Source organism: Mustela erminea, chromosome 5, assembly GCF_009829155.1.
Source record: "Mustela erminea isolate mMusErm1 chromosome 5, mMusErm1.Pri, whole genome shotgun sequence".
NCBI classification, from domain to species: domain Eukaryota; kingdom Metazoa; phylum Chordata; class Mammalia; order Carnivora; family Mustelidae; genus Mustela; species Mustela erminea.
This window is the reverse complement of record NC_045618.1, coordinates 134,340,789-134,367,730: the sequence shown is the minus strand read 5'-3', so window position 1 is coordinate 134,367,730 and position 26,942 is coordinate 134,340,789. Positions and strand designations below refer to the sequence as shown.

Genomic DNA, 26,942 nt, shown 5'->3' with positions numbered 1-26,942 from the left:
TGCTGGCCCAGAGGAGCTGCTTCCAGCCCCAGGGGACTCACCCCAGAGACAACTCCCTGAGGGAGGGCCCTTCTCACGTCAGCCCCAGCACGTGGCTGCCAAAGATTCACTGACTCCATCTTTGGTGAGTTGCCCATGGGCACTCTTTCCGGTCCTTTGAAAAACCCAAAGCAGCTTGCTTCTTCAGAGCTGGGTTTCCTAATTCTCACCTGCCCATCACACCCTGCCTTTCTGACAAAGACATCACCAGATGACCATGTTCATCTTTGTGTCCTGGTCACCTCCTTCATTCCACAGCAGACGTCGAGGGTGGGACGGAGAGGCCTAAGGACCCTGAGACATGGGGTTGGGAGGTGGAAGAACCCCACTCCCCACAGAGAGAACGCCCAGCCACCCAAGGAGGAAGCCCGGTACTGACCATGTGGCCGTCCCCTTTGACCTCCCCACAGCTCTCACCCACGGGAACTGTAAGCATTTTTGTTACATCTGGATGGGAACTTCTGGAGACCCACGTCACATATCCCGCCACCCACTTCATACCCATTTTACAGATGGGGGAAGGAATGCCCAGAAAGGTATAATTCCAAGACAGCAGCATAGTCAAGATGAGGACTGAAATGTGTTTCCTGGTCTTCTGGTCAAGTGAGGTCATTAAATCTCCTTCCTGGACTCTGGCTGTTCAGGACCAACAAGGGAACCATGAGGATTTTCTTTAAAGGGATTATTAGAATCCCAAATGGCAAAGCATGACAAGAGTTGGGATTCCAGAAGCCCCGGCACACACACCTCTCTCCTGGTGGAAATGGAGCTGCATTACCACAGTTGGCCACTGAGTGGCGCCTTTGGGCCATGCACTTGGCTCCAAAGACAGTTCTAAGAACAGCAACAGAAAAACATGCTTAACCTTTAAAAAAAAAAAAAGAAAGAAAGAAAGAAAAGGAAAAGGAAAAAACAAGTACGTCTTACTTTGGGTGCAATTCGATGACAGATTGAACGCACTTTCCACCGTGTTGTGGTCCAGCTTCTCTTGTCCCTGCCCCTTCATTGACTGGCGTACGTGTGAATGCTATGGCTGTGGCAACCACATAGCCTGGGGCCTGTCCTCATGTCTCATTGATGGGGACACTGGCCTGTCTTGTTCACAAGGCACAAAGTGTGCTACCCAGATCTGGGTCTTGCTGCAAGCCCTCCCCAGGGCTGCCTCAGGAATCATCCTCACGACCAGAGAACTGTTGTCCAAGCTTAGCCCTGTTTGCTGCTGCCCTCAGCAGAAAAGAGCTCACACCCAGCTCTTCCAACAGCCGCTGCCATGCTGATGCTGAGGAATTCATGAAAAGCACATATGGATGTGAGCTAGAGGTTTTCTTTCCAGTGCTCTCTGGAGAATCTTTTGGCATAGAGGTTGCCCATGAGTGCCTCTCTAGCTTTATTCCTCAGGAGCCCATCTTCAAGCCAACAGCCATTTATTGAGCACCTACTATATGCTAAGCATCATGCTGGACACCGACCTTGCAAATTGACTCCTTTTCCATCAGCAACATGAATAGCTGGGTCCTTCCAGCTCAGATATTTGTTACAATTCCAAACTTCTCTCTGCCTCTGTGATTTCCTTCATTTTGATGCTGCAAACTGATCCCAACCAGATATGACAAACGAATTCATACTCTGTGTCAGGGCACCTGTGGAGAGCACTGGCTCTCAACCAAGAGTGGATTTCACCTCCTAGGGGTCATTCAGTAATACCTAGAAACATTTTTGGTTATCACAACTTGGGGAGGGGTTCCCACTGGCATCTGGTGGGTAGAGGCCAGGCATGCTGTTCAACATCTTACAATGCACAGGGCAGCCTCACAAAAGAGAATCGTTGAGCCCAACATGGAAATAGTGCAGAGCTTGAGAAACCTTGATGTAAAGGAAAGAAACCTCTTGGTAACCAGAAGTACAATGATTTCTCTAATGGGTGCTTCCTTTCAATTCTCCACAATAATGTAGCACCCTGTGAATTTCCAGCAGTCCCTACCATCTTTGCTCTTAGGTAGCGGCAGCAGGGGAGTCTGGAGATGCAGCAGAACGAGTTTTATGGGCTGTGTGTTCTGGGACCACATCCAGCAGAGTCCAGAGGCTGAGAGCCGTGGAAATGACTTTCTTTATGCTTCCCAGGTTCTGGTTGGCTGTCCAAGACCTCAAGAAACAACCCCTCCAGGATGTGGCCAAGAGGGTAGAAGAAATCTGGCAAGAGTTCCTGGCTCCAGGGGCCCCAAGCGCAATCAACCTGGATTCTCACAGCTACGAGATAACGAGTCAAAACGTCAAAGATGGAGGGAGATACACATTCGAAGATGCCCAGGTTTGCTTATCTACTCGATTAGTTCTTATCTACTCAAAAAGTGTTCATTTGTCCACTTCACCACCTCACCCTTTCATATAGGTCCAAGGCATTGTGTGTAGCTAGAATTTCAGGTTTTATTATTGTAAAGCCATCAGGGGAAACCATTCCAGGTAAGTGGAAAGTGAAATTCTTCCTAGTATTGTCTTCCTGGATCAGTTACATTGTTGCAGAGAGATAGACATTTAGTTATAGGTGTTATCCTTTCCAGGAGAATCTCAAAGTGTTTTACAAAATCTGAGGTCCTGTAATAAGTCAGTAGTAGCATCCGGAAACCCTAACACCACTTCAGCAAAGTGGGTATAGGGAGCGGGCAGGGCCGTGAGTCTCACCTCACCGTGAAGCCCAGCTCATAACCACTCCTTACTCTACTTCCATCGTGACGTTCAACTCTGCAGTTACTCTTTGGGGAGCACCTCTCTATCCCAGGCCTTGTGCTATGTGATGAGATACCACTAAGAAGGACGGAACCCCTGCCCTCAAGGAGGTTATGGGCTCATTGGGGAGAAAGACAAAAGAACGGGGAATTTTACCAGTTGGAGAGCTGGGGTCAGTCTCAGGTTTAAGGTTTAAGGTTTAAGAAAGGCCACGGGAGGGACTCCTAAGCCTGGATGCTACAACTGGGCACAGATGCTGGGGAGGCTGGCAAAAGAAGCAGAAGCCACATAAGCCACTCTAAACATGCCTTACCTTGAGGGCTGAGAGGTACATTTCTAAAGATAACCATCCAGTCTGTTGTCCACTTTCCAGGCCCTAACTGGGATTCCCTCTCACCCATCCTACACCTGGGGTGATGGGGCTTCAAGCTTCAGGCTTGTCTCTTCAACCCTCTTCATTTCTCTCACCTGTGGGGTCCCCAAATAGAGAATTGGCCTCCATCGCTTTCCTACAGACATTATTATCCAATTTAGGAAACTCAGTGGCACTGATGCAAATAATAGCATGGGAACGGAACCAATGTCCCTTGTCATCCGGATCTGCCTGGTTATTTTCTCAGAACTTCTATACGGAAGCACCGCCCAAGCTCAACCCCATAACTGTCTTTCCTTTCCTCTGGCCGTGAGCTCCACTGAATGCTGGTGCCAGGCAAATTTGGTTCTACAGAGTTCCATGTTGTTACTTGATGAAAACTCAACCCTCTCATAACTCTTTGCAGCTTCAAAGCAAAATATTTAAATCATGAGAAATCTTTTTTTGTATGTGTCTGTGTATCTGCTCCCAAGCGCATACTGATGTATTCTGGAGAGGAAAGTGATGTAGGAGCTCCCTGGGTCATAGAGAGGCCCCTCAGATGAATGATCTGAACACACAGCTCAGTTCTCCATCGTTCATGAAATACAAGACCTGAGATACTCGTCAGAACCAGCCGACAAGCAAGATGTTGGAAGGAAGGATTTATTTGAATCTTTTATTATGGGAACCTGTAAACATGTGATAAAGTAGAAAGAGCAGAACAACATCCAACCTGAGCAATCACCAATACAGGACCGATCTCATTTTATCTGTGTCCCCACCTTCTTTTTCAGCTTCCATTAGGTTATTTTAAAGCAACTCTGTGACATTACATCATTTCACCTGCGAATACCTAGTATGTAGCATTACTAACACCACCGTCACACCTTAAAAATTAGCAACATTTTCTTTATAACATATATATGTTATATGCAAATGTTCAAATTTATGGCGGTGGTATAAATGCCATTTTTTAACCTTTAATTTAAAATCAGAATCCAGGGGTGCCTGGGTGGCTCAGTCAGTTAAGCGTCTGCGTTTAGCTCAGGTCATGATCCCAGGGTCCTGGGGTTGAGCTCTATGTTGGGTTCCCTGCTCAACAAGAGTCTGCTTCTTCCTCTGCCTGCCACTTGCCCTGCTTGTTTGGTCGGTCTCTCTCTCTCTCTCTCTTTCTCTCTCATAACAAGAGAGTCCCTGTAGAGAGTCCCACAGCCTGGATTTTTATTTCTTTTATGGCAGCCCTGTGGTGCTGTTTAACATGTCCTTCTATCCTCCATATTTCCTACAAATTAGTTTGATTTAGATATTTAGTTGGATTTACATTTGATGTCTGTGAGCAAAACTGCTTCATAAACCATGTTGTACTCTCTTGTCAGAAGGCACATAAGGTATAGTTTTCTCTTTTAGTGATTTTAGCAGCTGTTGATGTTTATTGCTTAGATCCATTAGTTAATTACTTCACTTAATAGCCGAAATACAAATAATCAAATATAGCTCCTATTAGAGCATCCAATAATACAATTTATATAGGAAAGATAGGATAAGTGTTTGGCTTTTTCCCTTTATTTTTTAGTTTTCAAAATAATGAGTAGTTTACTATCATCTTCCAATGACCAATCAGGGTTTCCTGTTCTGTTTTTAGTATCTTTGTAAACTCATAGGTTTATACACATTTGGTGTGTTTTAGTCCATTTTGCTTTTTTTTTTTTTTTTTTTTTTTTTTTTGGTTCTTGGATTGTGCCATCTCAGTCATTGGCTCTTTTTTACATGGTCCTGGTAACCTTTGATGTCATCCACATAACAAGGAAGCTAAGATCTTCCAGACCTTGCCCCAGACCTGGAATCAGCCATTTCTCCTAGGATCCCTAGTTTCTCTTGGTGGGAAATGGTTCTTAGAGACAATAATCTAGGCACTTGGAGGTGCTCATTGTTCCTGGGTTGGTCATCCTCTCTAGACCTTTTCAATGGACAGAGTTAGGAAATTAGTGGGTTTTGGTGGTGATTAAAAATATGTCATAAGTTCTTACTTATACTTTCTATTCAAATTGAAAATTACAGGGGATTTTATTTAACCTCTTCTTTCTATATTGTACCCCCTTTCTCTATACTGAGAATCTCGGTTCTCAAGGATGCCACAGATGATGGCCCTAGTACCTCACGTCATTACTCATTCACTTTCTCCTGCCTGATCACAGAGCAGCTTCAGAGCTACTGCGCCCACACTAGCAGTAACAAGATGATTGTCGCCTGGTTCTTTAATTGTTGCATAGTATTCCATTGTGTAGAAGTGCCATGGTTTAGTAAACCAGTCCTCGCTTCTTGACATTTATATTGTTTTTCGTTTGAGAAAGGTGGGATAGGAAATCTTAGGAAGTCAGCAGATTGTGCCTTGACAAGTTTCTGAATAAACATTAGTACAGTGCTCTGTGGTTTTTCAGGTACTTCCACAAAAAGGATACCTCATTGTTGAGGCAGAGTAGACTCAGAGAGGCTACTCAGAGCCTCTCTAAGTTCCTCATTATGTTAGGGTCAATATCCTGGATTTCAAATAAAACACTTTCTAAGCAAACTTGTTTCAACCTGTTCCCTTTTGTTCTTAAGTGTGTTTCCACTGTAAACATACAATGTGCTTCTTTTTTTATTATTATTATGTTATGTCAGTCACCATATGGTACATCATTGGTGTTTTGGGGATTTTTCTGTTTTATTTTGTTTTTTTAAAAAAGATTTTATTTATTTATTTGAGCGAGAGCAAGAGAGAGCACAAGAAGGAGGAGTGGCAGAGGGAGAGGGAGAAGCAGACTACCCACTGAGCAAAGAGTCCAATGCAGGGCTTGATCCCAAGATCCTGGGATCATGTCCTGAGCCCAAGGCAGACTCTTAACTGACTGAGCCACCCAGGTGCCCCACATCATTAGTTTTTGAGGTAGTGTTCTATTATTCATTGTTTGTGTATAACAACCAGTGCTCCATGCAATGTGTGCCCTCCTTAATACCCATCATCAGACTAACCAATCCCCCCATCCCTCTCCCCTCTAAAACCCTTGGATTGTTAACTGGAGTCCATGGTCTCTCATGGTTCATCTCCCCCTCTGATTTCCCCATCCCTTCATTTTTCCCTTCCTTCTCTTAATGTCCTCTATGCTATTCCTTATGTTCCACAAATAAGTGAAACCATCTGATAATTATCTTTCTCTGCTTGACTTATTTCACTTAGCATAATCTCCTCCAGTTCCATCCATGTTGATGCAAATGTTGGGTATTCATCCTTTCTGATGGCTGCGTAATACTCCATTGTATATATGGACCACATCTTCTTTATCCATTCATCTGTGGAAGGGCATCTCAGCTCCTCCCACAATATGGCTATCGTGGACATTGCTGCTATGAACATTGGGGTGCACGATACATATGTAGTGAAAAGAAGGCCCACATACAATGTGTTTCTAACTAGCAGTGTAACCTTGGACAAGTTACTTGAATTCCCTGGGTCTTCCTTTCCTCATTTGTGTAACAAAGGTACCAGGGTCCCCACACATGGGGATGGAAAGGGGACCAGGTGAAATGAAGCACATCAACAACTAAAATGATTGGGCCTATACTAAAATAGAATAAATGCTTACTATTGTATTTTCCTAATGTGATTAATATTTTCATACCTTTATGTTTAACATGTTTGGTGAAAAAATTCAAATAATTTCATGTAATGTTAGCACCCAGAGACAATGCCCATTTTAGTGTATTTTCCTCCTCAATTTATGTGTACAGGGTGATCATGCAAATAGGATGATTCTGTAGCCTGCCTTTTACACCAAGCCAGGGTTCAATTTTTAAAAACTAAACTTTTTCTGTAAAGGGCAAGACAGTATAAATTTTAGGCTTTGTGGGTCATATGGTCTGTGTCACCACTACTCACTTTTGTGATATAAAAACAGCTACACTGTAACAACATTACAATATAAACAGCATAAAGGAGGGGATATGGCTGTGTTCCAAAAAAAAAATCTTTATTTATAGTTACTGAAAGCTCAATTTCATATACTTTTTCATGAAATATTCTTTTTTAATTTTTTTCAGCCATTTAAAAATGTAAAAACCATTCTTAGCTCACAACCCATAAAGAAATAAGGGGCCAGATGTGAGTTTGAGGCCTGTCGCTTGAGACCCTTGTGCTAAACCATAAAGATCACTGAAATGCTTCAGGAAACCCAGAAAGGTACAAGTTAGCAGGTTGGGAGGGGTTAATCTTCCATTTCTTTGGGAGTGAAGGTCAGAGGGGCTCTTTCTTGGTGTGGTAGCGAATCAGTCCGAGTAAGGACTGGAGTTCACAGAACGGACTGAGAAGTCAGCTGGTGCCACAATGCTCCCACTACTTTCCCTTTCTGGTCCACACAGCCGCCCGCCCCAGACACACAGGTGTGATTCCAAAGCTTCCAGGTAAGGAAAACTGCTTAAATTCCTTAGCAGCCCAAGACCAGTCTAGACTTGCACTGATCCTGACCCTGGGCCAAGGGTCAGCTCCTCAGATCACACTGTCCCTGGATAGCTAGCTGTTGAGGGCTGGGTTTTTGTGCTGAGAGCTGGGGAACCTCCCTTCTCTACAGAAGGGTCCAGCCAGGAAGCAGGCTCTGAAACTGCTTCTGCTACCTGCTCTGTCTAGGACAGCACGTTTAAGCCTTAAGTTTGCTTTCCTCATTCTGCCCATCTGCAAAGTGGGAATAACGACTCCCAAACCCTTGGAAATCCTCCTTTATGGGATCAGGAGGTGTGAGTGGCTTCTTCAGATGGTCATAAGTGTTTCTCAGAAGCCCCCACTGGGGGGCTCAGAGTGCCATAGACCTGTGACTGTGTGCCCTACTATTAGGGTCAGGAGCCAGAAAGGTCAGCTAGATTTATGGGTTCCTTTGAAATGAGGACTGGGGTGCGGTGGCAGCTCTCTCCCAGCATTTTGTTTTTTATCTGACCACATGCATTGTTACAAAGTTAATTGCCTGTGTTTGCTTCCTGTGGAAATATTTCACAAGACACCCCGTCAGCACGGACCCCGCATTTGCAACTTGTGTTTTGCTGATCCATTTGGCTTTTTTGAAAATTTGGGCCAAGACCAAATCTTCCATAAAGGTCTGTGGGCTGTGACCATAGCCCTCAGCTGTTTGCTGTGTTGTTCCAATTTCACAGATTTAGCTTTGTAAGGGGAGAAAAAAAGAAAATGGGCCATGAATTTTTTTGTTGTTGTTGTTTTAAGGACTCAGTTCTTTATGCTCTGGATTAAATTCTCTATTTCTCAACCATGGGGCATCGGACGACCTGCATTGCCACTCACTTGTTATGTGGTCCCGGGCAAGGACCTTGACCTTTCATGCCTTGGTTTTCTTATCTAGAAAATGAGGGTGATGGCTTCCATAGAGCCCTCTAAGGGTTTTTGAGAAACCAGATGAGCTAATGGCCTGACAGTTTTTTTGAGTAAAAAGTGCTACATATTTATGTGTGTGAATTCACAAAAGTGAATGGCTCTAGTATTCCCAAGGTCTTATAATTCCAAGCTAGACCAAAAAACAATTCTCCCAATTGTCTGCTCCTCTAAGGAGTTTTCTTAGGAGAAAAATGCAGGAAAAGTATGTAGGAGCCAAATGCTAGGAGCCTCACATGTCATCCTGAGGAATTCAAACTTTCTCACTGTGAAGATGGTAACAAGGCATGGAAGGCTTTGAGCTAAGAGAGGGTATCAGAGGGTGGTGGGCAGGGTGAGCTGGAGCAAGAGAGATCTGCATCTCAGAGCATGTAATCTAAAGCTTTGCTGGTGGTTTTTGGAGGAGAGAATGAAACCACAGGAATTATTGAGAACCTAAGGCTTCCTCTTAGGACCGTCCCCTCTTCCCAGAGCCTCTGCAGTCTGCGGGAGGGAGATGGAAGTCAGCTGGGTGCACAGTGGCTGCCTGGCTTCAATTTGAAAAGTCCCGGGTGTTGCCAGGATTGTATCGCTGGGCCCATCCAGTCATTCAGCCACCTCCCCATCCATGCATTTCATGGACGCCCGTTCTCCCATTCCAGTTGGGAGACCTTGACCTGTGAGCTGTGACATTCTATAGTGCGGGAAATTGCAAAGGAAGTGGGAGGCCTCCGTGACTCTTGGCCATCAGGCAGAGCTTGTCTAAGAGCATACCCTTCTTCACAAACAAAACAAAGCAGGCCTGAGAAAACACTTCATTGGGATTGGATTGGATTGGAAATATGTCCATCAAATGGACTGACACTTGAACTAGGCAGACCAACCCAGGCTTTGGCTCCAGTTCCTATAGGATCCTATGTTGGCTTCCCAGCAGTCTGAGTCCCAACCCCCCATTCCCCCCCAAGCCCTGGCTCCTTTCCTACCTGAGCTGCTAAAATGCCCCATTGAGACTCCTTTGGGCCTTTTAGCACCTCTGGACTTAAAAGTTCTTTGATGAGAATCTGGTCTTCTTTACCGTCCATAAGTCCCCACAACACTAAAGTAATGCTCTGCCTGTGGTTCAGATTTTTTGAAAAATTTCTTTGACAACTCAGTCTGGAATCATTAACACTCTCAGCTGCACCTGTCATTAGAAAATAGAAGGACAATCTGTCCCTTGGCTTTCCACTTTGAAAAATCTTGCCAAGCAACCTTGGGGAACACATATAGTAGGTGATCAATAAATGCCAGTTAGATTAAATTTCTACAACATACCAATTCAACAAAACTTGGAATACCCACTAACAGCCAGGTGTTCTAGACTCTGGGAATATACAGATACACAGGAGTAGACCTCCATCTAAGTTCCTGAAACTCTACTTGGCCATGGTCCATGCATGGCATGATCAAAGTTCAACAAAGTGGGGATGGGTGATGAAAGAGATGAGAAAGATACCAGCAAGTCTCCACCTCCTTTAAATACACAAGAAGCCTCTAGTCAAGGATTTCTATTATTATCTCAACTAAGATGTTTAAAAGCAACTTGATTAAGGAACGCAAGGCATCAAACATGTGCTTTGTTTAAAAGGCAAAGCTTTTATGTGGAGTACACATCTATGTTTGTCCCAGATTACTCAGAAGTAGAAGCCTTCACAGCCTGCTGGAGGCTGGTCACCTTTGCTCTGGTGGTGGCCATGCTGGCATTGTGTGTCTTTATCACAAGACTGCCCCCAAGTTTCCTGATATTAATCCTCGATTGGAGGGCGTTTCCTGGTAGACTTCCCATAGTGTAATAAAGAATGCCATAGCATTGCTAGCTCCAGGAGTTACTCATTTTATTCTGTGGGTGGTTTTATTTTAGGGAGATGAACAGCAGAGGGAGGGATGCATTCTCCAAAAGAACAGACCTGTTGTTTGTGATCTGGTTCTGTTTATTACCACGCAGACTAGTAGTTCCTAGAGAGAAGGCGCCAGAGAGCTAAATTCCAAAATTTCTTTGTTGATACTTCAGAGAATAGCATGCCTGCACGAAACCCCATGACCTTGAAGAGGAAAAGGAAAACACCAGTCTGAGTTAATGCCCATGGCATTTGGGTAGGTAAAAGATAATACACAGAGCTGTCTTGAAAGCTACTCTTGTGCACAGAATAGGGATTGAAGAGCCTCAAGGGACTGCACCCTTTGGTCAGTTACATTGAACGTGTTGATACAGAGGCTTTGCAGGGTAAAGGCATATGAGGACATATTCTTACGCTCTCTTATGATTGGAATGCTGCATGACATGGAAACAAGTGTCCCTGAGCTCTGCTTGGAAGGATGAAGAAATCCAAATGGGGGCTTCTCATTTAAGATCCGCATGATCCTAGGAGGTCATCCAAAGCTGCTCCATGAGGACAACAAGTGGGTGTTCACACTGCCATGACATCGCTTCTGTTGCCTCGCCTACGTCTACTCAGCAGGTGCTGATTTAGGCTTCGCATCATGTTCTCAACACTGTGCAGTCCCATCTTGTGTCCTCCTGCAGGACCCAGGTTGAAACAAGTGCTGATTTCCCCTAACCCTCAGCTAACCGTGCCTAGGGTCTAAAGACCTCTGGTTTACGATATTTGAGAGTCTCTTGAAAGGGATCTCCTGGGTGACTTGCTTTGATGCAGACCTGCTGCTTACGGCTTCCCAAGGGCCCAGTCAGACCCCAGAGTTTTGCCAGGTCAGGACCTCCCTTCTGGCATGGGAGGCAAGTTGTACACGGTCTGTGAGGTAAGAAGCCTGTACCTGTTGCCCTGAGTGACCCAGGCATCCCCATCACCGATGGCAGAGGTAGTAAATGGGTCCCAAAAGGCAGCTCATCTACCACCAGGATGACTCAGTTCAGGACTCAAGCAGAGACCCCTAATGTTTCTGCCAAGGACACACTGAGAACCTCTTGTCCCAGTCACGCAACACTGACTCCCCCCAAAACTCCAGCTCAAGGACGGTGAAAACCAACATGCTAGGGAAGAGTACAAGCTTTGGAGGGAGGGTCACACAGTTCTGGGTTCAAATCTAGCTCTGTATGTGGACCAATCCCTTAACCTTTCAGAGTTTCAGAATCCTCATCTATAAAATGGGGTTGTTTAACTTGAAGCACTGATTCAGAGCACACAACAGCAACTAAATTATGGCTCTGCTTCGACCTGCCTCCCGCCCCAGGGATCCTGCCATCTTTGGGCTCACCCCCACGCCCTCCCTAGCAAGGACAGCCACAGCATGAAGGCTGATTGTTATTACTACATTACATGTATATAGTTTCTATCGTGCCCTCACTTCAAAGTCCTCATTGAATTGTGTGATAGGCAGGGCCGGAGAGGGGCAAGAGTCAGGACCTGAATCCAAGCCTTTGGCGCCCGGCCCAGGCTCGCTTCCACCTCTCTGCTCAGCAACACCCCCTTCTCCCCTACAGCCTCACCTTTTTCCAAGGGATTACGATGGACCCAGCAGTCCCCAAAGTCTGGTGGAGAGTAGCGATGAGGCCCATGTCTCTGCGAAAAGAAAAACAGTGCACTCAAAAATCACAAGAAGGGCTCTCGGCAGCTGCGCAATGCTCCAGCTGAGTGGTGTCCCACTCCAGGAGGATGTGCGAACGCTGGGAAATGAGATGGTCGCTGTCTTAGGGACCCACCGCAAAGAGGAGGCCATGAGGGTGCTCTTAAGCAAGTCAGCTGCTCCAGTCTGCTTGGGGCCCAAGGCTCCAGGTATTTGTCTGATGACCCTCCCCAGGGCTTGTGAGGATCCCTGTGTTTTGCCTAAAAATACAGGAGATTCCCAAATGAGGACCATCATGGCAAAGCATTGATTTGTAGCAGGTGTGGTTGTGAGACAGCTTGCACTTCTGCTTCTTCCAGCGCCCGCATGGATCGCGCACCCTCCGGGTTCCCGTTGTTGCTTTCACCTTAGCATCCCAGGCGAGCAGAACTTCCCATCCAAGGCCCGGGCCCAAAGAGGGACAGGCAGGTGGAGTGTCTCGTCCGGGTGACATCCCTGTGCTATGGCTGTCAGCTCCCACAGGGGTGTGATGCCCTCCCCACACTGACAACTGCGGCGAAGATGTTCGGGAGGATTTAGGGCCCTAGAGAGCCCGTTGCTCAGGCTGTGGAGGACCGCCCTCACTCTCCCATGGGTCAGGAAGACAGAGGGGGACCCTGCTCGTTCTACTTGTTCATAGTCAACTCAGCTATCTCTTCTTGAGGGGGCGAAGGAATGAGGAGGAGGAGAAAGAGAGAGAGAGAGGGAGGAAGGGAGGATAGAAATGAAGAAGGAGAAAAGAGAAGACCAAACTACTTTTTCTCTTGCCCCGGAGGAATTCTGTCAGTGAGGCTTCCTGGTTTTGCCAGTGGCTCTTTGCAGATTCTGGATGTACATTTCCCTTAAGACTGGTTGTCTTCAGAGCAGGGGAAACAAACCAGAACCTCCCATAAATCAGTAGAGGTCACTGCCAAGAGCTTTGTACACTTGCTGTCCCTGCCAGTGATCAACTCATTGCATTTGGGAATTGGCCAAAGACCCTGAGTCCCATCTTAATTCTCATTCCCAGAAAAACCTCGGCGCTCCGTTCACCCACCCCCTGTTCACTGTCTTTGTGCTTCTTAGACAAAGCTGGCAAGGAGGAAAGAACAGAGTTCTGTAACTGGGTCTATCAAAGGCCCCATTTCTTGGCTTGGGGGAGCAGAGGAGAGTAGGGGGCAGCCATGGACCACTGGACTGTGGGAAATGGAGGCCCGGAGGGGGAGAGGCCATACCCTACTCTGACAGAGTGGGTCATCCCATACACACCCATTCTCAACACCCTGTGCTTACATGGCTACCTTGGAGCCCTTAGCTCCAATATGCCCCAAGGTCTACAGAAGTTGCTGACGGGAGTGAGCCCACCACAAGGGGCCACGCAAAATTCACGAGTGGCTGGGACCTGAAACTGCTCTGGGAGTTGTAGTCTATGACTTTATGTTTCAATCGTGCTTCATAGCCTCTAAGCTTTATGACAGCAGGGACTTTGTCACCTCAGTGCTTGACAGGGTGCTCGTCCCTAGTAGACGCTCATTAAATATTTGCTGACTGTTTCTGTGACGAAATGTTTAGACATGTGCTTTATCCTGCTCTTTTTTCACTGACAAGTTCATCCTTCTAATGGACCAGGCTTTTCCGTCCTACACTGAGGCTGGAGGAATTAGCTAGATCGGGGGCGAAGTTTGTTGCCACAGCCGGAAGTGCTGGACTAGGAGGGATCTCCTTACTTCTCTTGGGGCAGTACGGCGCGGGGTGGGGGTGTGAGCTAGACCTGGGATTTGGATTCCTCCGAGAAGCCGGGGTGAGAAGCAGAAGCCTGTTACCTTGGAGAAGGTTTGGAGAGGTATGAATGGAAGGTCTCTCCAAATGAAATCAGGAGCCACCTGGCTCTGTCAGCCAGACACAAGCAATGCCGGAGACAAGAAGAAAGAGACAGTGAGTCATTAACATTTGTACCTATGATTTAAATGGTAGAACACTTTAAAGAGACCACACATAGAGCGCCTCAGCCTAGGCTCTGAGGCCATTAGAGATGATCCAAGATGTTCACACATGGGATTCCTTCAAGCTGCGTGTGAGCCCCACTCCCCTTCCAAGCAGAAGGCAGGAGCTGAGGCGAGCAGAAATCACAAGTATGGTGCCTATCAACTCACAGAATGTTACTCAGGCCAGCCCAGCCATGAACCTGGAAACAATGTCACTAACACTGAATCCTGTGCTTTTGTACATGTAAGAGAATAAGACATATTGTTTCTACCTTTACGGAACTTACACTAAAGTGGGCTGGATTTCTGTCTGAAAATTGCAGGAAAACACTAGGGGAAGCGTGTTCTCACTGAGTTTATGAAATGCACCACATCTGGATTATCAAAGTCGGTTCAGATCCAAGCCACTGTTGAATTTTGCTTGCCTCCATGAATTTTGCTTGGCTCCTGGCCAGGCATCTCTAAAATGCGCCCCCCCCTGCTGAGGGGAGACTTCCCTTCCTCTACCCTCCCCTGGAAGGCAAGTCCCAAGGGAGAAGGCCCTTCATGACCAATCCCTCCTCTCAGCTGAGCACCATCTCCTCACGGACGGGCTCTTCATTGCCCCGAGCCCCGAAGCCCTCGTCCACATTCATGGGATGAACGGTGTGTGTATGTAAGAGAAGATGCTTCCTCTACCAGGCCAGCCTCTGCCAGCAAGCCCATCCTCCCTAGGGAAAGCCCACCACTCCTCTTAACAGGTCCTCTCTTGGGACAGCCAGGTTTTCCTGGACAGCTGAGCCACATCTATTCCATCACAACTGATAAATAGTGTTTTTCCAATCAACAAATGCCCTCTTTTAAGGCTCCTGGCTTACCCTGCCCTTGGTGAGGACAGATCTGTGAGGAAAGGCCCACAGACTATAGGAATTAGCTGGAAGTCAAGGGTGAAATTCAGCAACAAGGCCAGAATGCAAATGCCTCTAGAAGCCCGAGCGAGGAGAGGGCACCACGCCACAGCATCTGCCCCTCCTGGATGTAAGCCTTAGGCCTGGCGTATTTGCTCACATGCCCCGTAGATGGTTGCCAAGGGCACCCTTCCAGGACCGGAGAGTGGCTCTAACAGGCACAACTGACCTAATTGCACCGTTGCCTATGGAGTTGGGTTTTTTGGGGTTTTAAGATTTTATCTACTTATTTGACAGAGAGACATCACAAGTAGGCAGAGAGGCAGGCAGAGAGAGAGAAAGAGGAGGAAGCAGGCTCCCTGCTGAGCAGAGAGCCCGATACAGAACTCGATTCCAGGACCCTGAGATCATGACCTGAGCTGAAGGCAGAGGCTTAACCCACTGAGCCACCCAGGCTCCCTGGTTTTTTTTTTTTTTTTTTTTAATTTGAGATACTTCTCAGTTCACATGCAGCTGCAAGACCTAATACAGAAATGTACCAGTGACCAGTTTCCCATAATGGTAACATCTGCAAACCGTAGAATGATATCACAACCATGATGTTGACATTGCTGCGTCCACCAAGTGTATCCAGTTTCCCAATTTTACCTGTACTGGTGTGTGTGTGTGTGTGTGTGTGTGTGTGTGTGTGTGGTTCTGTACAACCCCGTCACCCCGAGAATCCTTCATACTGTCTTTTATAACCACACCCTTCCCTATTCCCTCGCATCCTTACCCCTTGGCTACCACTCATCTGTTGTCCGTGTCTGTAATTTGTCATTTTGAGAATGTTACACAAATGGAATCATACAGTGTGTAACCTTCTGGGAATTGGCTCTTTCCCTCCATAAATCCCTGGAGATTCATCCAAGTGGCTGGGTGTACCACTAGTTGGTTCCTGCTCACGGCTGTGCTTGTGGTTTTAATCATTAAGCAATATTGCATCTCCACGTGGCACCAAGGCCCAATTACAAAGCCTTTGGGACCTGATCCTCAAGGAGATATCATTCTAAGGGAGAAGATATGTGTTGTTTGGTGTTTCTGGGTGGGAAAAGAACAAAACAAACATACCACAAGTGTTTCTAGATGCGCACAAGCGTACCCCGGTTGGTCTCTTTCTTCAAACAGGAACCCAAATGGTCCCCTTTCCTTAGCAGTGGTTGACAGCTCTCTCTTGTGTTTTCCCTCCTCCTTCCTTCCCAGGAACACATCTACAAGCTGATGAAGAGTGACAGCTATGCCCGCTTCCTCCGGTCGAACGCTTACCAGGACTTGCTGCTGGCCAAGAAGAAGGTATCTTTGGGAAGGGCAGGCCTGCCTTTCTTAGCACTGTTAACCCTTGCCTGCTGCTTGCTGCTGGCGTCAAAAGAGAGTATCATCCCTTGGGTTTTATTTATTTTCTCTTTTCCTCTTTCCCCTCTCTATCCGCTCCCCCTCTAAGGGAAGACAAGTAGAATAGTCACCACCTCAGCCCACCCCCCAGGTCCAGGGTATAGCATCCTGTCTCCATGGCCCCATTACCTTGGCCTTGGGCATTCTGCCCACAGCAGGTGACTAAATATCAAGGCCACGGTGGCTCAACATAAGATTTCAGGACTGGCGGTGACATCCGCAAATCCCTTAGGAAACCGGAAAGAGCCCCTCACTGCAACGTCCGACCCCCTTACCACAGACTTTAGGTAAAATCTGACCTGCTCAGTGATGAGGATGAGGCAAGGATCGGGGCGACCCCCTCACTGAGTAGGAAACCTTACAGATTTCAAGTCCTCCCCCCAGACACCACTCTGGCCCCAGAAGTAACTCCTGGAATTGTCCCTTCGCCGATGCCCCACAGTGCTTGCCTTTTCTTTCAGCCACGACGAAATAACTGCTCGCTAGCTTCGTAATTCTCCTCTCCTTGGAATCAAGTCATGGTTCCCTGTAGCCCTTGGCATCTGGACGGTGGGGGGCGGGAGGGGGCAGGGACCCACAGCATGTAGGGGACAAGGGGCAGCTGAAACAGGAAGAGCTCTGCTGGGTTTCTGGGAGGAAGGCAGGCAGAGCCGGGAGGGGCCTGGGGTCTGGAAAAGGGGAGGCAGGAGAGATGGTTGGGGACTCCAGTATGCCTGCAAACCCTCTGCGCTTTGCAGCTCTGCTCCGAGGCCCACGTGTGGTTACGTGTGGCTCTCCTTGCACCCAAATCCACAGCTTCCGTGCCACGCCACTCAGGACCATGGGTATCCCCTGGGCTCCCCTGGCAGCCAACCCCAGTCCCTGAGCTTACGGCTGTCCACCCATGCGCCCTCTGGCGGGCTGCCTCTCCCGGCCACGCAGTCCTCCTCTCTGTGTACTGTCTGTCTCCCTCGTGTGCCGGGATCCTGTCTGCGTATCTGGTTGGTACCATTGAACTCCAGGGTCTAGAACAGCCTTTGTTTCCCGTTCTTCTGACGTTAGGTAGCCCTGAGAACATTCCTGATAGTCTGAGGAAGGGAAAGAGAATTCTGGAATGCCCAAGCTGTCAGAAACCCAGCTTTATTGGTTGCCTGCACCCCTTCCAACAAGTGTCACTCTTCAGTGGAAAACGGGAAGCCTGGCCTCGTGCTGTTGGCCTTGCAGGAGGGTGGAGGGAGAGGCGACACCAGATGCCCATTTTCTCAAGAAAAGCTACGGACACTTCTGGTATCTCCAGCCCAGATCTCATGGGGGAAGGCCAAAATGAATGTTCCAGTTTCTCCAGTCTCAAGACCCTGAACTGATCCCAGTTTGGAGAAATTCTGAGTTTCTAGCCGTCTGGCTCATCTGGGCCCAGCCACATACCCAGGAGAAGCCAGAGTCCATGCAGTCCTCTTAGAGGTCTGAACACAAAGGGGTAACACACTCCAGCTCAGGAAGTGGAACCGATCCACCTGTGCCCACAGGTCCTCCAGTAAGAGGAGAACTTCTCAGAGGAGATCCCTCACGTGAGGAAGGGACCCGCCACAGCTTGCCTGTGAAATGTTACATGTGAAACTGATTAGAGTTATCGTCCCAGCCCCCAAATGAAGGGATGTTCTGGCAGAAAAGCTCTTGCAGATGCCAATGCCCTTGCAATATCCAGGGGTTAATCGTTTCCAAAAACAGTGACAAAACCTACTTTTTCTTCCATTTCTCCCTGAGAGTTTCCAGGTATGGACTGGAGTTGTAACTCGGCATTTTCAGGTAGGCCTAGAAGTACCCTGATGTCAGAGATGGGCTTGCCGTGTGATATCAATGTCCAGGTCGTAAAGGTACGTGAGAGGTCCCACGCTCCAGCTGCAAGAGGGAATCTCATCCGACCTCACTTTATTGCCTTTCCATCTTGTGATGGATGGAGTCTGGAGCCACAGCCTCCCAAGCCTTCCTCCCTAGGTCATCCTGTTTCCCAATATTGTCAAAGATAAGGTTAGCTGCTCTAGCAAAGCAGGTTCTCCAGGAGCGGGTGAGCTGGGTTTCCAGGGCTCCTCCAGGATACGCAAGGCAGGAACCCGAATGAGTCAGACAATGGTGCACATCTGTGAGCAGCAACACAGTAGCCAGAGGACAAGAATGACAGGCACATCGTGCTAGCTGCAGGGCCCAGGACCAGCCTGACCCCAGCCGAGTGTGTGCCGCCTGTGCCGCGCACAGGATGGAAGCTGAGTCCTGCCGTCCCCAGAGCCAAGACTTGGTACGGTAACCTTTGGCTTCTTGTGGGAGGAAAAGGACCAGCCTGGCTCTGCCATGGTGTGTCGTGTGTGTATGTGTGTGTTGTGTTGTTTTCCTTCTGCGACGTCCTGTCTCCTGGCAGCCAGCAGAGGGGATAGGGGCATGACCACCACCAAAGAAGCCCTCTGACCTTGACCGCACAGTCAGGCGGCTGCCCTTGCCCCCCACACGCACCCCACCCCCTGCTTCCAGCACCCTGCAGACCCACAGGCGCCTGGCTGCTCCTTCAGCACTCCACTTTCCATTTTTGCTGAGAGAGAGAGAGAGTGTGTGTGTGTTTCCATGTGAGTGACTATACTCTCCAGATTTCCCAGTCTCAGGCTCAAGAGCCTAGAACAGGGCTCTAGGACAGCTCTAGGATCAACTAGCCAGTATTTGGGATATGATTCATGTAATTCTCTCCCAAACCTCTTGGAAAGCAGGAAACTTCGGGAGAGGGCCAGGAACGTGCCACACCCTCCTCTCTTCCTGTGGTACTGTGTGGTAGTGAGTGACTAGGCCTGGGAGGAGGTGCCAAGGGCTTTGCCTCTTCTTGCCCCTAGCAGGGGCTCCTTAGCTAAGAGTTCTCCACAGAGGTCCCTGAGCCTCCTGTCACCTGCCCCGCGTAAACCTCAGAAGGGGTCACCTGTCTACACACCAAGAGGGCACTTTCTGTTCAAAACACTTTTTCTGAGGCCCAAAACATTTTGTCAACAGAGTAGGCGTGGGCAGACCCTCCTTGCTCTAAGGACACAGAATGAAATTCAACAGGGGACCAGTAGGAAGTCCCTGAAGTGAGTGAAATTTCTGGCTGCGTCTGGGTAGGGGAAAAAAATCCCAGAGTCCTAAGCCTGACTTCCAGAGGCGTTGGTGACCTCACCTTGCCTACAGCCACGTCCTGACGTCCCATCAGGATCCCCAGCCTTCAGGGGTAGTCTGTTCTGGGTCCCCATGTGAGGCCCTCAGGCATCTGCCTGCAAATGGGGGCAAATAGGGGGCGCCAGCCCGGGAGCACAGCCCGTGGGACGCAGGGAGCAGGCGGAGTCTTGTGCAAAGGCACAGAGGCTTGGACTCCGAGCCCCACAGCACCACGAGCGGTGCCCTTAGAAGCAAACACCCCCTTTCCTAATGAGGCAGCACCATCTCCGGCAGGCTTCTGTTTGCTGTCTCTCCCGCTGCCTCTCACCTACGGCGCTGGCTGCTTCTCTTCTCCCGTTTCCCCCCCCCCGTTTTGCTGTTGTTTTGTTCATTAGCTGCCGCTGCTGCTGTTTGGAAACCACATGTAAGCTGAAGAGTTTTTTTTTTCTGTATTTTTCTCCCTACCTTTTTTTTTCCCCCCCTAAAGCCAGAAAGTGAGCAAGGTCGTAGAACTTCCTTAGAAAAGTTCACTCGCAGTGTGGTAAGTTCAGCTGGTTTTCTTCCCTCAACGTTTCTTCTGGTTTTTCTTTGTTTCTTCAATTTTTTTGTTGTTGGTTGTCGTTTCCTTCGGGGCGGGAGGGAGTCCAAGGCTTTCCCCGACTCGATACACCCTTTTTCTTTTGCGAGCGTCTGCCGCTGCTCTTCTAGGGGTGGGGGTGCAGACCCTGAGCACCTCCCTCTGCAGAAGGTGCACACCGCCGCCCAGCCTCAGGCCGCACGTTTGATCTTCTGTTCAGGGCTTTGAATTGGAAGGATCCTGCTGCCCTTGGGGCTGCAAGGCGTATGCATCTTCTGCGGCAGCCCAGGGAGAAGGCCATCGAACTGTACCATGAAATAGATTGGCTCAGAACCATAGCTCATCTAAAAAAAAAAAAAAAAAAAAATCCAAATTTCCATCCGTGAGCTCTAGCCATCACACAGGTGCAGGTCGCGAGCTGATGCTGCCACGTAGCGGCTTTTGCGGGGGCAGAAGGTGCCGTGCTGCATGGGTCCTGGCGATGCCGTCTAGCTGCCGTGTGTGTTAGTGGCCTCTGCATGAGTTCCGACGTCCCTTACGGTCCCTGTCAGCCTCATCCACATAGCGGGACAGGGAGAGGAGGGGCAGCAGGCATGAAGCGGAGGAAGTCCCTGTGCTCTCCCCTGTGCTCCCAGGGTCAAGACCTGATCAAGTTCCCTGGGGCCTTGACTGTGACCAAGGGAGTCAAGGTGGGCTCCGGGTTGACTCTTCTTGTAGGGAAGTGGCCTGTTTCTCATGCACATCCAGCTTCGAGGGGGCTGGAGGGCAACACGGTGGCAGATAGGAGACCCCATGGTTAAGAGGCGAGACCTCTGAATTCGTGGACCTTCCCCATGGCGCACAGTGCAGGTTCTTCTGTCCTGGGGCCTGTAGAACACCACAGACCCATCTCTCCTCTTTGTGACATTCTCTCCAAGATTCGAGCATAGGCCTCAGTGTTCAGGAAGGATTTGGGCTCACCGAGCCCCTCACTCATCAAAAACAAGCTGCTGAGTCCATGGAGCCCAACCAGCACTGTTAATGTCAGACTAGGGGGAAGCAAATGGCAGCCAGAGAATGGGACGCCCATGTCCCATTTCCCTTCCCAAAAGACAGCAACCCACTGAGGCTGACTTGCCCTTTTCTTCCCCCTCTGTTGAAGGGGAGAGTCCTTATAAACCTGACCCTTGTGTGATCCGTATATCTCGTTCATCTTTTTAACATAGCTAGATGCATTTTTATGGAATTTAAACATGATTTTGAATTTGTTATAGATGTAAATACACAATAGCTGTGGTAGGAGACAATTTAAGATATGAGTGTTTACCCCTTTGCTTCTTTGGTCCTCTCTCTCTCTCTGTGGCCTTTCCTCATGAGAAATCAGAATTTGCCGAATAGAAGGCCTGCGGTCCCTGGTGTGTCTTTGTGGCTGGTTTGCCATGGCTGTGTTGCTTCCCACACATAGAAGCTGCCAGAGGCTGTCAGAGGCAAGGCCTATGGAGTTTCCCCACCCCTGCGGCCCTATGCAGAGTGGTGGGAACCCAGGCTTCCCTCTTGCTTTTGAGGTGCACGCTGTGTGTAGAGGAAGTTTAAGGATTCTGTTGACAAACCTAGAGTGTGCTGTGAGGCCAGCTGGACCACTGGGTGCAAACTTCAGGAGAGGAGAGCTCCCAGAGCCCCGTGGAAACCCTTCAGCTTGACCATGTGGGCTGAGGGTGTGAGAGAGAAAGGCTGGTCCCCAGACAAGAGGTTCAAACATCTCCAGGCTGCTTTTCACAAGAAGTGGGTATCAGGAAAGGCAAGAAGGATCTCGGTGAAGCTCTGTGAAGAGCTTTTAATCATGTCCCTTCCTCCCAGAAGTAGTGTTGGGTCAGTGGTTTTGTGAAGTCTGTTAACAAAGCATTTGGAACGAGAAAATACCAGACACCTTCCAGGCGTCTCAAGTGTGCATGTGGGACAAATTACAGAGATGTTTTCAGGGCTAGCTGGAGGAGAAAAATCTTCCAAGCTTCTGAGAATTTTGGCATCTATATGATAAAAGGTCCAAACTGCAAAAAAAAAAAAAAAAAAAAGGTTATAAATTCCCTGCTGTTCTTTTTGTGATGACCCTGATGGGCGGTGCATCCCAAGTTTACAGTTCCAGTGGTGGAAATAGATTTGCATTGATGCTGCCACACTTCCTGTGCCCTGGGGGCAACACCACATCCCCACAAGATGTGGCTGTGTCTGAGGAAATGGTCTGTGACTGTAGGACAGTGGCAACTCTCAGAGGATTTGAGGCTGGAACCCCAGAACTTGGTCTAAAACATCCCAGTGTTCTAACCAAATGGAATTAACCCACCAACCAATATGCTTTGCAATCTGGTAGCCATTTTCCGGATATACTGTCCATAACGTGCTAGATCTCTCTAAAGGGAGATCTGTATGACTAAGTCATCTGCTCTCTCCTGCAAACTATAAAACTCAATGGAGACTAGTTGAATAGCATTCCCATGTCACTGGGAAAGGTGGATACGAAGACCACCCATGTCATGGACTAACAATGAAAAAACGAAGGAGTGAAGCTACAAAGTTTGTGCACCGAGGATGTGGCCAGCTGCCAGCTAGGACTAAATGATGGCAAGAGGCCTGGCTCCAGGTGCTCGGAGAGCTCCCTCAGCTGTCCTCCTATGCCAGTGTCCTTTCTTTTCTTGGTAAAAGAGAAAACTTTGGAGGTAGCAAATTGTTGTTTCCAAGTCTTAAGAGGTCTTATGACATGGAGGGCTTATCTGTTAAAGACCAGCGATGGCCTCTTTCCTAGGAGATGCTAAGGAGTCATTCCATGTGCTTCATGGAAGCTACTGGGGCCATGGTAGTTTGGGTGCAGAACAAGCCTTGCAATGCCCAGTAGAGGCAGCTCTGTGAGCTTCTCCTTCCAGTGGAAACTTCATTCTGAGTCACCCAGAACCTGAGTATACAATGCATTTTTTAGGGGGATATGCTATGCCAAACATCTGCAGTTGCGGGGCGCTCAAGCCCCAGGAGATGCACAAAGCCCTGCTGATTTGGTAGGAAGGCTCATGTCTAAGACCAAAGATAACTGAAAGTCTATGGCATGGTTCAACCATGCACCTTGAATGAAGGTGCAACCTTCATTCAGAACAGGAGACAGGCACCCCCGATGGGCCCCAGCCCCAGAGAGGGCCAGTTGACCAAGCATGGTGCAGGCTGGATTTCAGCCCCTACTTGACCTTCAGCTGCCCTTGGGCAGTGAATGACCCACACCACTGCACATGGTGGGGGTCTGCTCCAGGGAGGCCCAGTCCAAGAACTCTAACCTACAGCAGCCTCACAAGGGGGAGGATGGACCCCCACGTGGTTTCGGATTATATGAACCCAGCCTATCCCCCCTGAGTCCTGTGCACTGGGAGGCTTCCTCCCACCATGCCTGTGAAACGGGAGAGCCACCGCGGGGAGTGTGAGGGCCACCACTGTGGCTCATCTTTGCCTCCCTGTCCCCCTCCTCCGACTGCTTGGTGGGGGTCCTGTTGTGACCACCTGGTGGAGCAGGGGACTTCTCAAACTCCGGACTGCTCCCTGCCCATCAGCGCCCAGCAGTCTGCTGTTCGTTCTCTGCCACCCTCCTGGCGACGAGGCAGGTGTGAGGGTGGCCAGAGCAGAAAGGCTTGTGGCCACCTTGCCTTCTCTTATGCATGCTCCTTCCCTCAGGGTCTCCTGCGAGCCACCACCCACTCGCCATGGGCTGACTCTGACACAGAGGACCCAGGAGGCATAGGAGGAGGGGACAGGAAGCAAAGCTCCTGCTGCCAAGGCTCAGCAGCGGCCATTTGGCTGTCCCTTTCCGAGCAGTGGCTGAAGCTCCCTGGGGAGGAGAAGCAGGGAACGTCCTCTTCTCCTTGCGAACAGTTCTGTGGAAGCGGCCTCGGGGGTGATGCTCTCGAGGCGGGTGGCGGCGGGCAGCAGCCTCCCTTGACACCTGGGCCTAGGGGTTTGGCTAGAGCCCCAGCTGCCCCCTTGAGAGCTTCATCAGCCAGAGCCTCAGGCTCCAAAGATGGGAAATGGGACTGAGGTGCCTGAGCAAGCACGAGAGGCCCCCAGAGGGGAGCTGAGTTGAGGACCAGGTTCACCCACCTGAGAGAACTCGGCAATGGAGCTTCGTCCAGGTGCTCCTTGGAACTGAAACCACAGGCCCGGAAGCTGCGGGGGCCTGGCCTGTTCCCAGGAGCTTCTCCACCACAGGCGTTTCCATCCTGCCAGCCAAGGAATGCGGAGGGAAAGCCAGGCAGAGACCAGGAAGCTCTGGGAGCCAGCTGTCACCCGCCCGCCCTCACTCCTCCCTCTACCCTCCTCCCTCCCCGGCCAAAAGGAAAGCTAATGAGAGAGGAAAAGTCAGCAGCTCACCTCCCCTCCTTTCCAGGCAGCTCTGCAGGAAGAAACCCCAGCTCCAGGCCCAGACGCTGAACAGGAAGAAGAAGTCTGAGGCTGCAGGCAGGCGGGGGGCAGCGGGCAGGCAGGCAGGGCGGCCCACCAGCCCAGCAGTAACAGCTCCTTCTCCCAGGAGGCTGTTTCCCCTCCCCCGCAGCATCCTGGCAGACAGCCACCCACTCGGATGGAATGAGTTCTCGAATACCTAGACTCAGCAGAGCCCCCAAAGGGCTTTGACCTCAGCCCCCCAAAAAAAAAAAAAAAAAAATCCTTTTGGGCCTCCAGCAAAGAACTCTTGGCTAAAAATCTTTATATAGGGTTGGTCTTGATTGCAGACAATTTTTGGTCCCCTCTGGAGCCACTGGGTCGGACTGTCATTCTAGGCTGTCCCACGTCAGAGCGTCAGAGCCCGGAGGCCCAGCAGTAGTGAAACCGTGGTGGCCTAGGGATGGGGGAGGACTTCTGTGGTAGTATCCGGGAGGGGAAGCGTAGACTCCTGCCTCTCTCAAGCAGTGAGGACTTCTGGGACCACGCAGAATGGCTCCTGCTTCTAGCCGCAGCTTGCTAGCTGGGCAACCTCAGGCAAACCGCTAGCCCTCTCTGAGCCCTGGTTTCTTCCTAAATACAATGGCTTGGGCTAAATAATCTCTACAGACTTTTCCAGCTGGGAGTACCCATAGGTCTGGGCTTCTTTCTAGGCTAAGATTCCTGAATTGTGTGAATCATCTCTCAGAATGAACAAAGAGGTAGCTGCCTTCCTGATGGGAAGGCAGCTGCCAGCCTTGGAGACAGGACTGAAACCATGGATAGCACTGAGTTGGATCTGTATTTAAAAGCCCTGGGCAAGGCTGTAAGGATAAAGCAGCAGCAGAACTAAGAGGGCCATGGGCTCCCTAAGCCATAGGCCTGCTCAGATCCCCAGGCTCACACACCCTGTGACCCTTGAAGGGCAGGGAGGAGGGGTCCCCAGAAACGCGGTCAGCAACATGCCTGCCAGTTCTGCAGTCCCCGCCCTTCCAGAGGGACGCCCAGCTGGGTGTGTAGGGGGAGGTAAGGGGTGAGGTCCACTGGGCAGAAGGGCAGGCTCCAGAGTGGGTGCCGCGGCACCCCACCCACCCCGTGCCTTGTAGGGCTTGGGAAGGAACACAAGGTGAGCATCTGGGGACCTCAGCATCACTCTGTGGCTCACCTGCTCCCACACTTTCTGGGTCCCTGGAGAACTCTGGGCCAGCTGGCCACTGTCCTCTCTCAGAGATGGGCAAAAGGAGGTTACCCAAGTGTGTGCTATCCTGGTCATAGCTGGTGGTCAGCGAAGCCTCCTCTGTCCGTCTGTCTCCATCTTGGCTCCAAGTAAAGCTCCCCAAAGCTTACTTAATAGTAGAGGGTTTTAGCTGGAAAAGGCAAATGTAAAAGTCTATTTTTTATGCACATGCTGTATCGTGTCGGACAACCAAATCAGCGTGGCTGCTGGGAGGCAGAAAAGGAAACGTGGTCCAGGGATTCCTGATGGCAGGGGACGGGCATGAGTCTTCCGAAACTTTGGGCAAGAGTGTGATTTTTGTGTATCACAAAAGGTCAGATGTTGTCAGTTTGGAGAAGCTCAGCTCTACGTCCTGCTGCTCCTTTCAGAAGGAGGAACCCCCAGCTGTTGCAGCTGATGATTCAACCTGTCAACCCAAAGCAGCCAAACCCCCTCTCCCGCACGGAGTGCCCCCCCACCCACCGGAGAGAAAACCCAGCGGTGACTCGGTGTCCCCACACAGGGGGCATGTGGGGCACACGGAGCCAGGCTCTGCAAAGCCGCCCCCGCTTCCTCTCGCCAGCCCTCCCTCCCCACCACCCAGGCCCTCTTTCGCCTTCCCTAGACCCCAGTGTGAGGAGCAGTCAAGTGCAAATGGAACTCCTCTGAGGCAGAAAGGCACAGCTGTGTGTTTACAGCCACTGATTCAGATCCAAATCGCAGACCCTGCCAGTCTCCCGCAAGGCAGGCTGGGGGCAAACTGTGTCTGTATGTGCCAGGCGGGAGTCTATTTTGGGAAGTGACCTGCAGCCCTTTGCCACATCAGAGCCTTCCTCACCCCCCAACTCAGAAAAGACGTCCTTCTAGAAGGAGCTCTCACTTTAATAGCGGCTGGTGGGGTTGTGGGATTTCATCCTGTTCCTTGTCACTTACATAGTCAGACGCTTGGCACCTGTCCCCAGGCAGCCACATCGGAACAGCCGCGGGCTCCCATCTGTCCAGTGAGAAGGTAGAGGGTGAAGGTGACCGCGGGGCCCTCAGTGGGAGGCAGAGTGGGAAATACAGATGGCTCAGTAGGGCAGGATACCCACTTCTGCAAAGGAGGGAATCCAGTTCTATCCTGCGCCGAGAAACCCCCAGGAGTTAGTCAGGATTTGGAATAGCAGGAACCTAGGAAGGGGACAA

The 26,942-nt window shown here is 49.7% G+C and overlaps 2 protein-coding genes across 10 annotated transcripts in view; one reads left to right on the top strand and one right to left on the bottom strand.

Annotated features, from left to right (window-relative positions):
• RGS6 (regulator of G protein signaling 6) overlaps positions 1-26,942 on the top strand; it is a 550,737-nt gene that overhangs the window by 509,289 nt on the left and 14,506 nt on the right. For 4 of the 8 annotated variants that reach the window (XM_032345052.1, XM_032345055.1, XM_032345053.1 and 1 more), the window contains exons 15-17: positions 2,161-2,347; positions 16,201-16,290; positions 20,024-20,077. In XM_032345052.1, coding sequence (XP_032200943.1) covers positions 2,161-2,347; positions 16,201-16,290; positions 20,024-20,077 — 331 coding nt within the window. Of the gene's footprint in view, positions 1-2,160; positions 2,348-16,200; positions 16,291-18,132; positions 18,142-20,023; positions 20,364-26,942 lie in introns of those variants that run through there. The other 4 variants (XM_032345054.1, XM_032345059.1, XM_032345058.1 and 1 more) reach the window with 3 other exon arrangements.
• LOC116591798 lies at positions 20,893-25,085 on the bottom strand. 2 transcript variants are annotated; one of them, XM_032345062.1, is made up of 2 exons: positions 24,494-25,085; positions 20,893-22,140 (listed from the first exon to the last, which is right to left on the bottom strand). In XM_032345062.1, the coding sequence occupies exon 2, from the start codon at positions 21,849-21,851 to the stop codon at positions 20,910-20,912; it is 942 nt and encodes a 313-aa protein (XP_032200953.1). In that variant the 5' UTR covers positions 21,852-22,140; positions 24,494-25,085; the 3' UTR covers positions 20,893-20,909. The 2 variants fall into 2 exon arrangements, with proteins under 2 accessions (XP_032200953.1, XP_032200951.1); XM_032345060.1 differs by lacking the exon at positions 24,494-25,085 and adding an exon at positions 24,224-24,452.

What these genes read in the sequence shown, in the direction of transcription:
- LOC116591798 (XM_032345062.1), bottom strand. Translation starts at nt 21,851, where the DNA reads ATGTTTGAACCTCTTGTCTGGGGACCAGCCTTTCTCTCTCACACCCTC.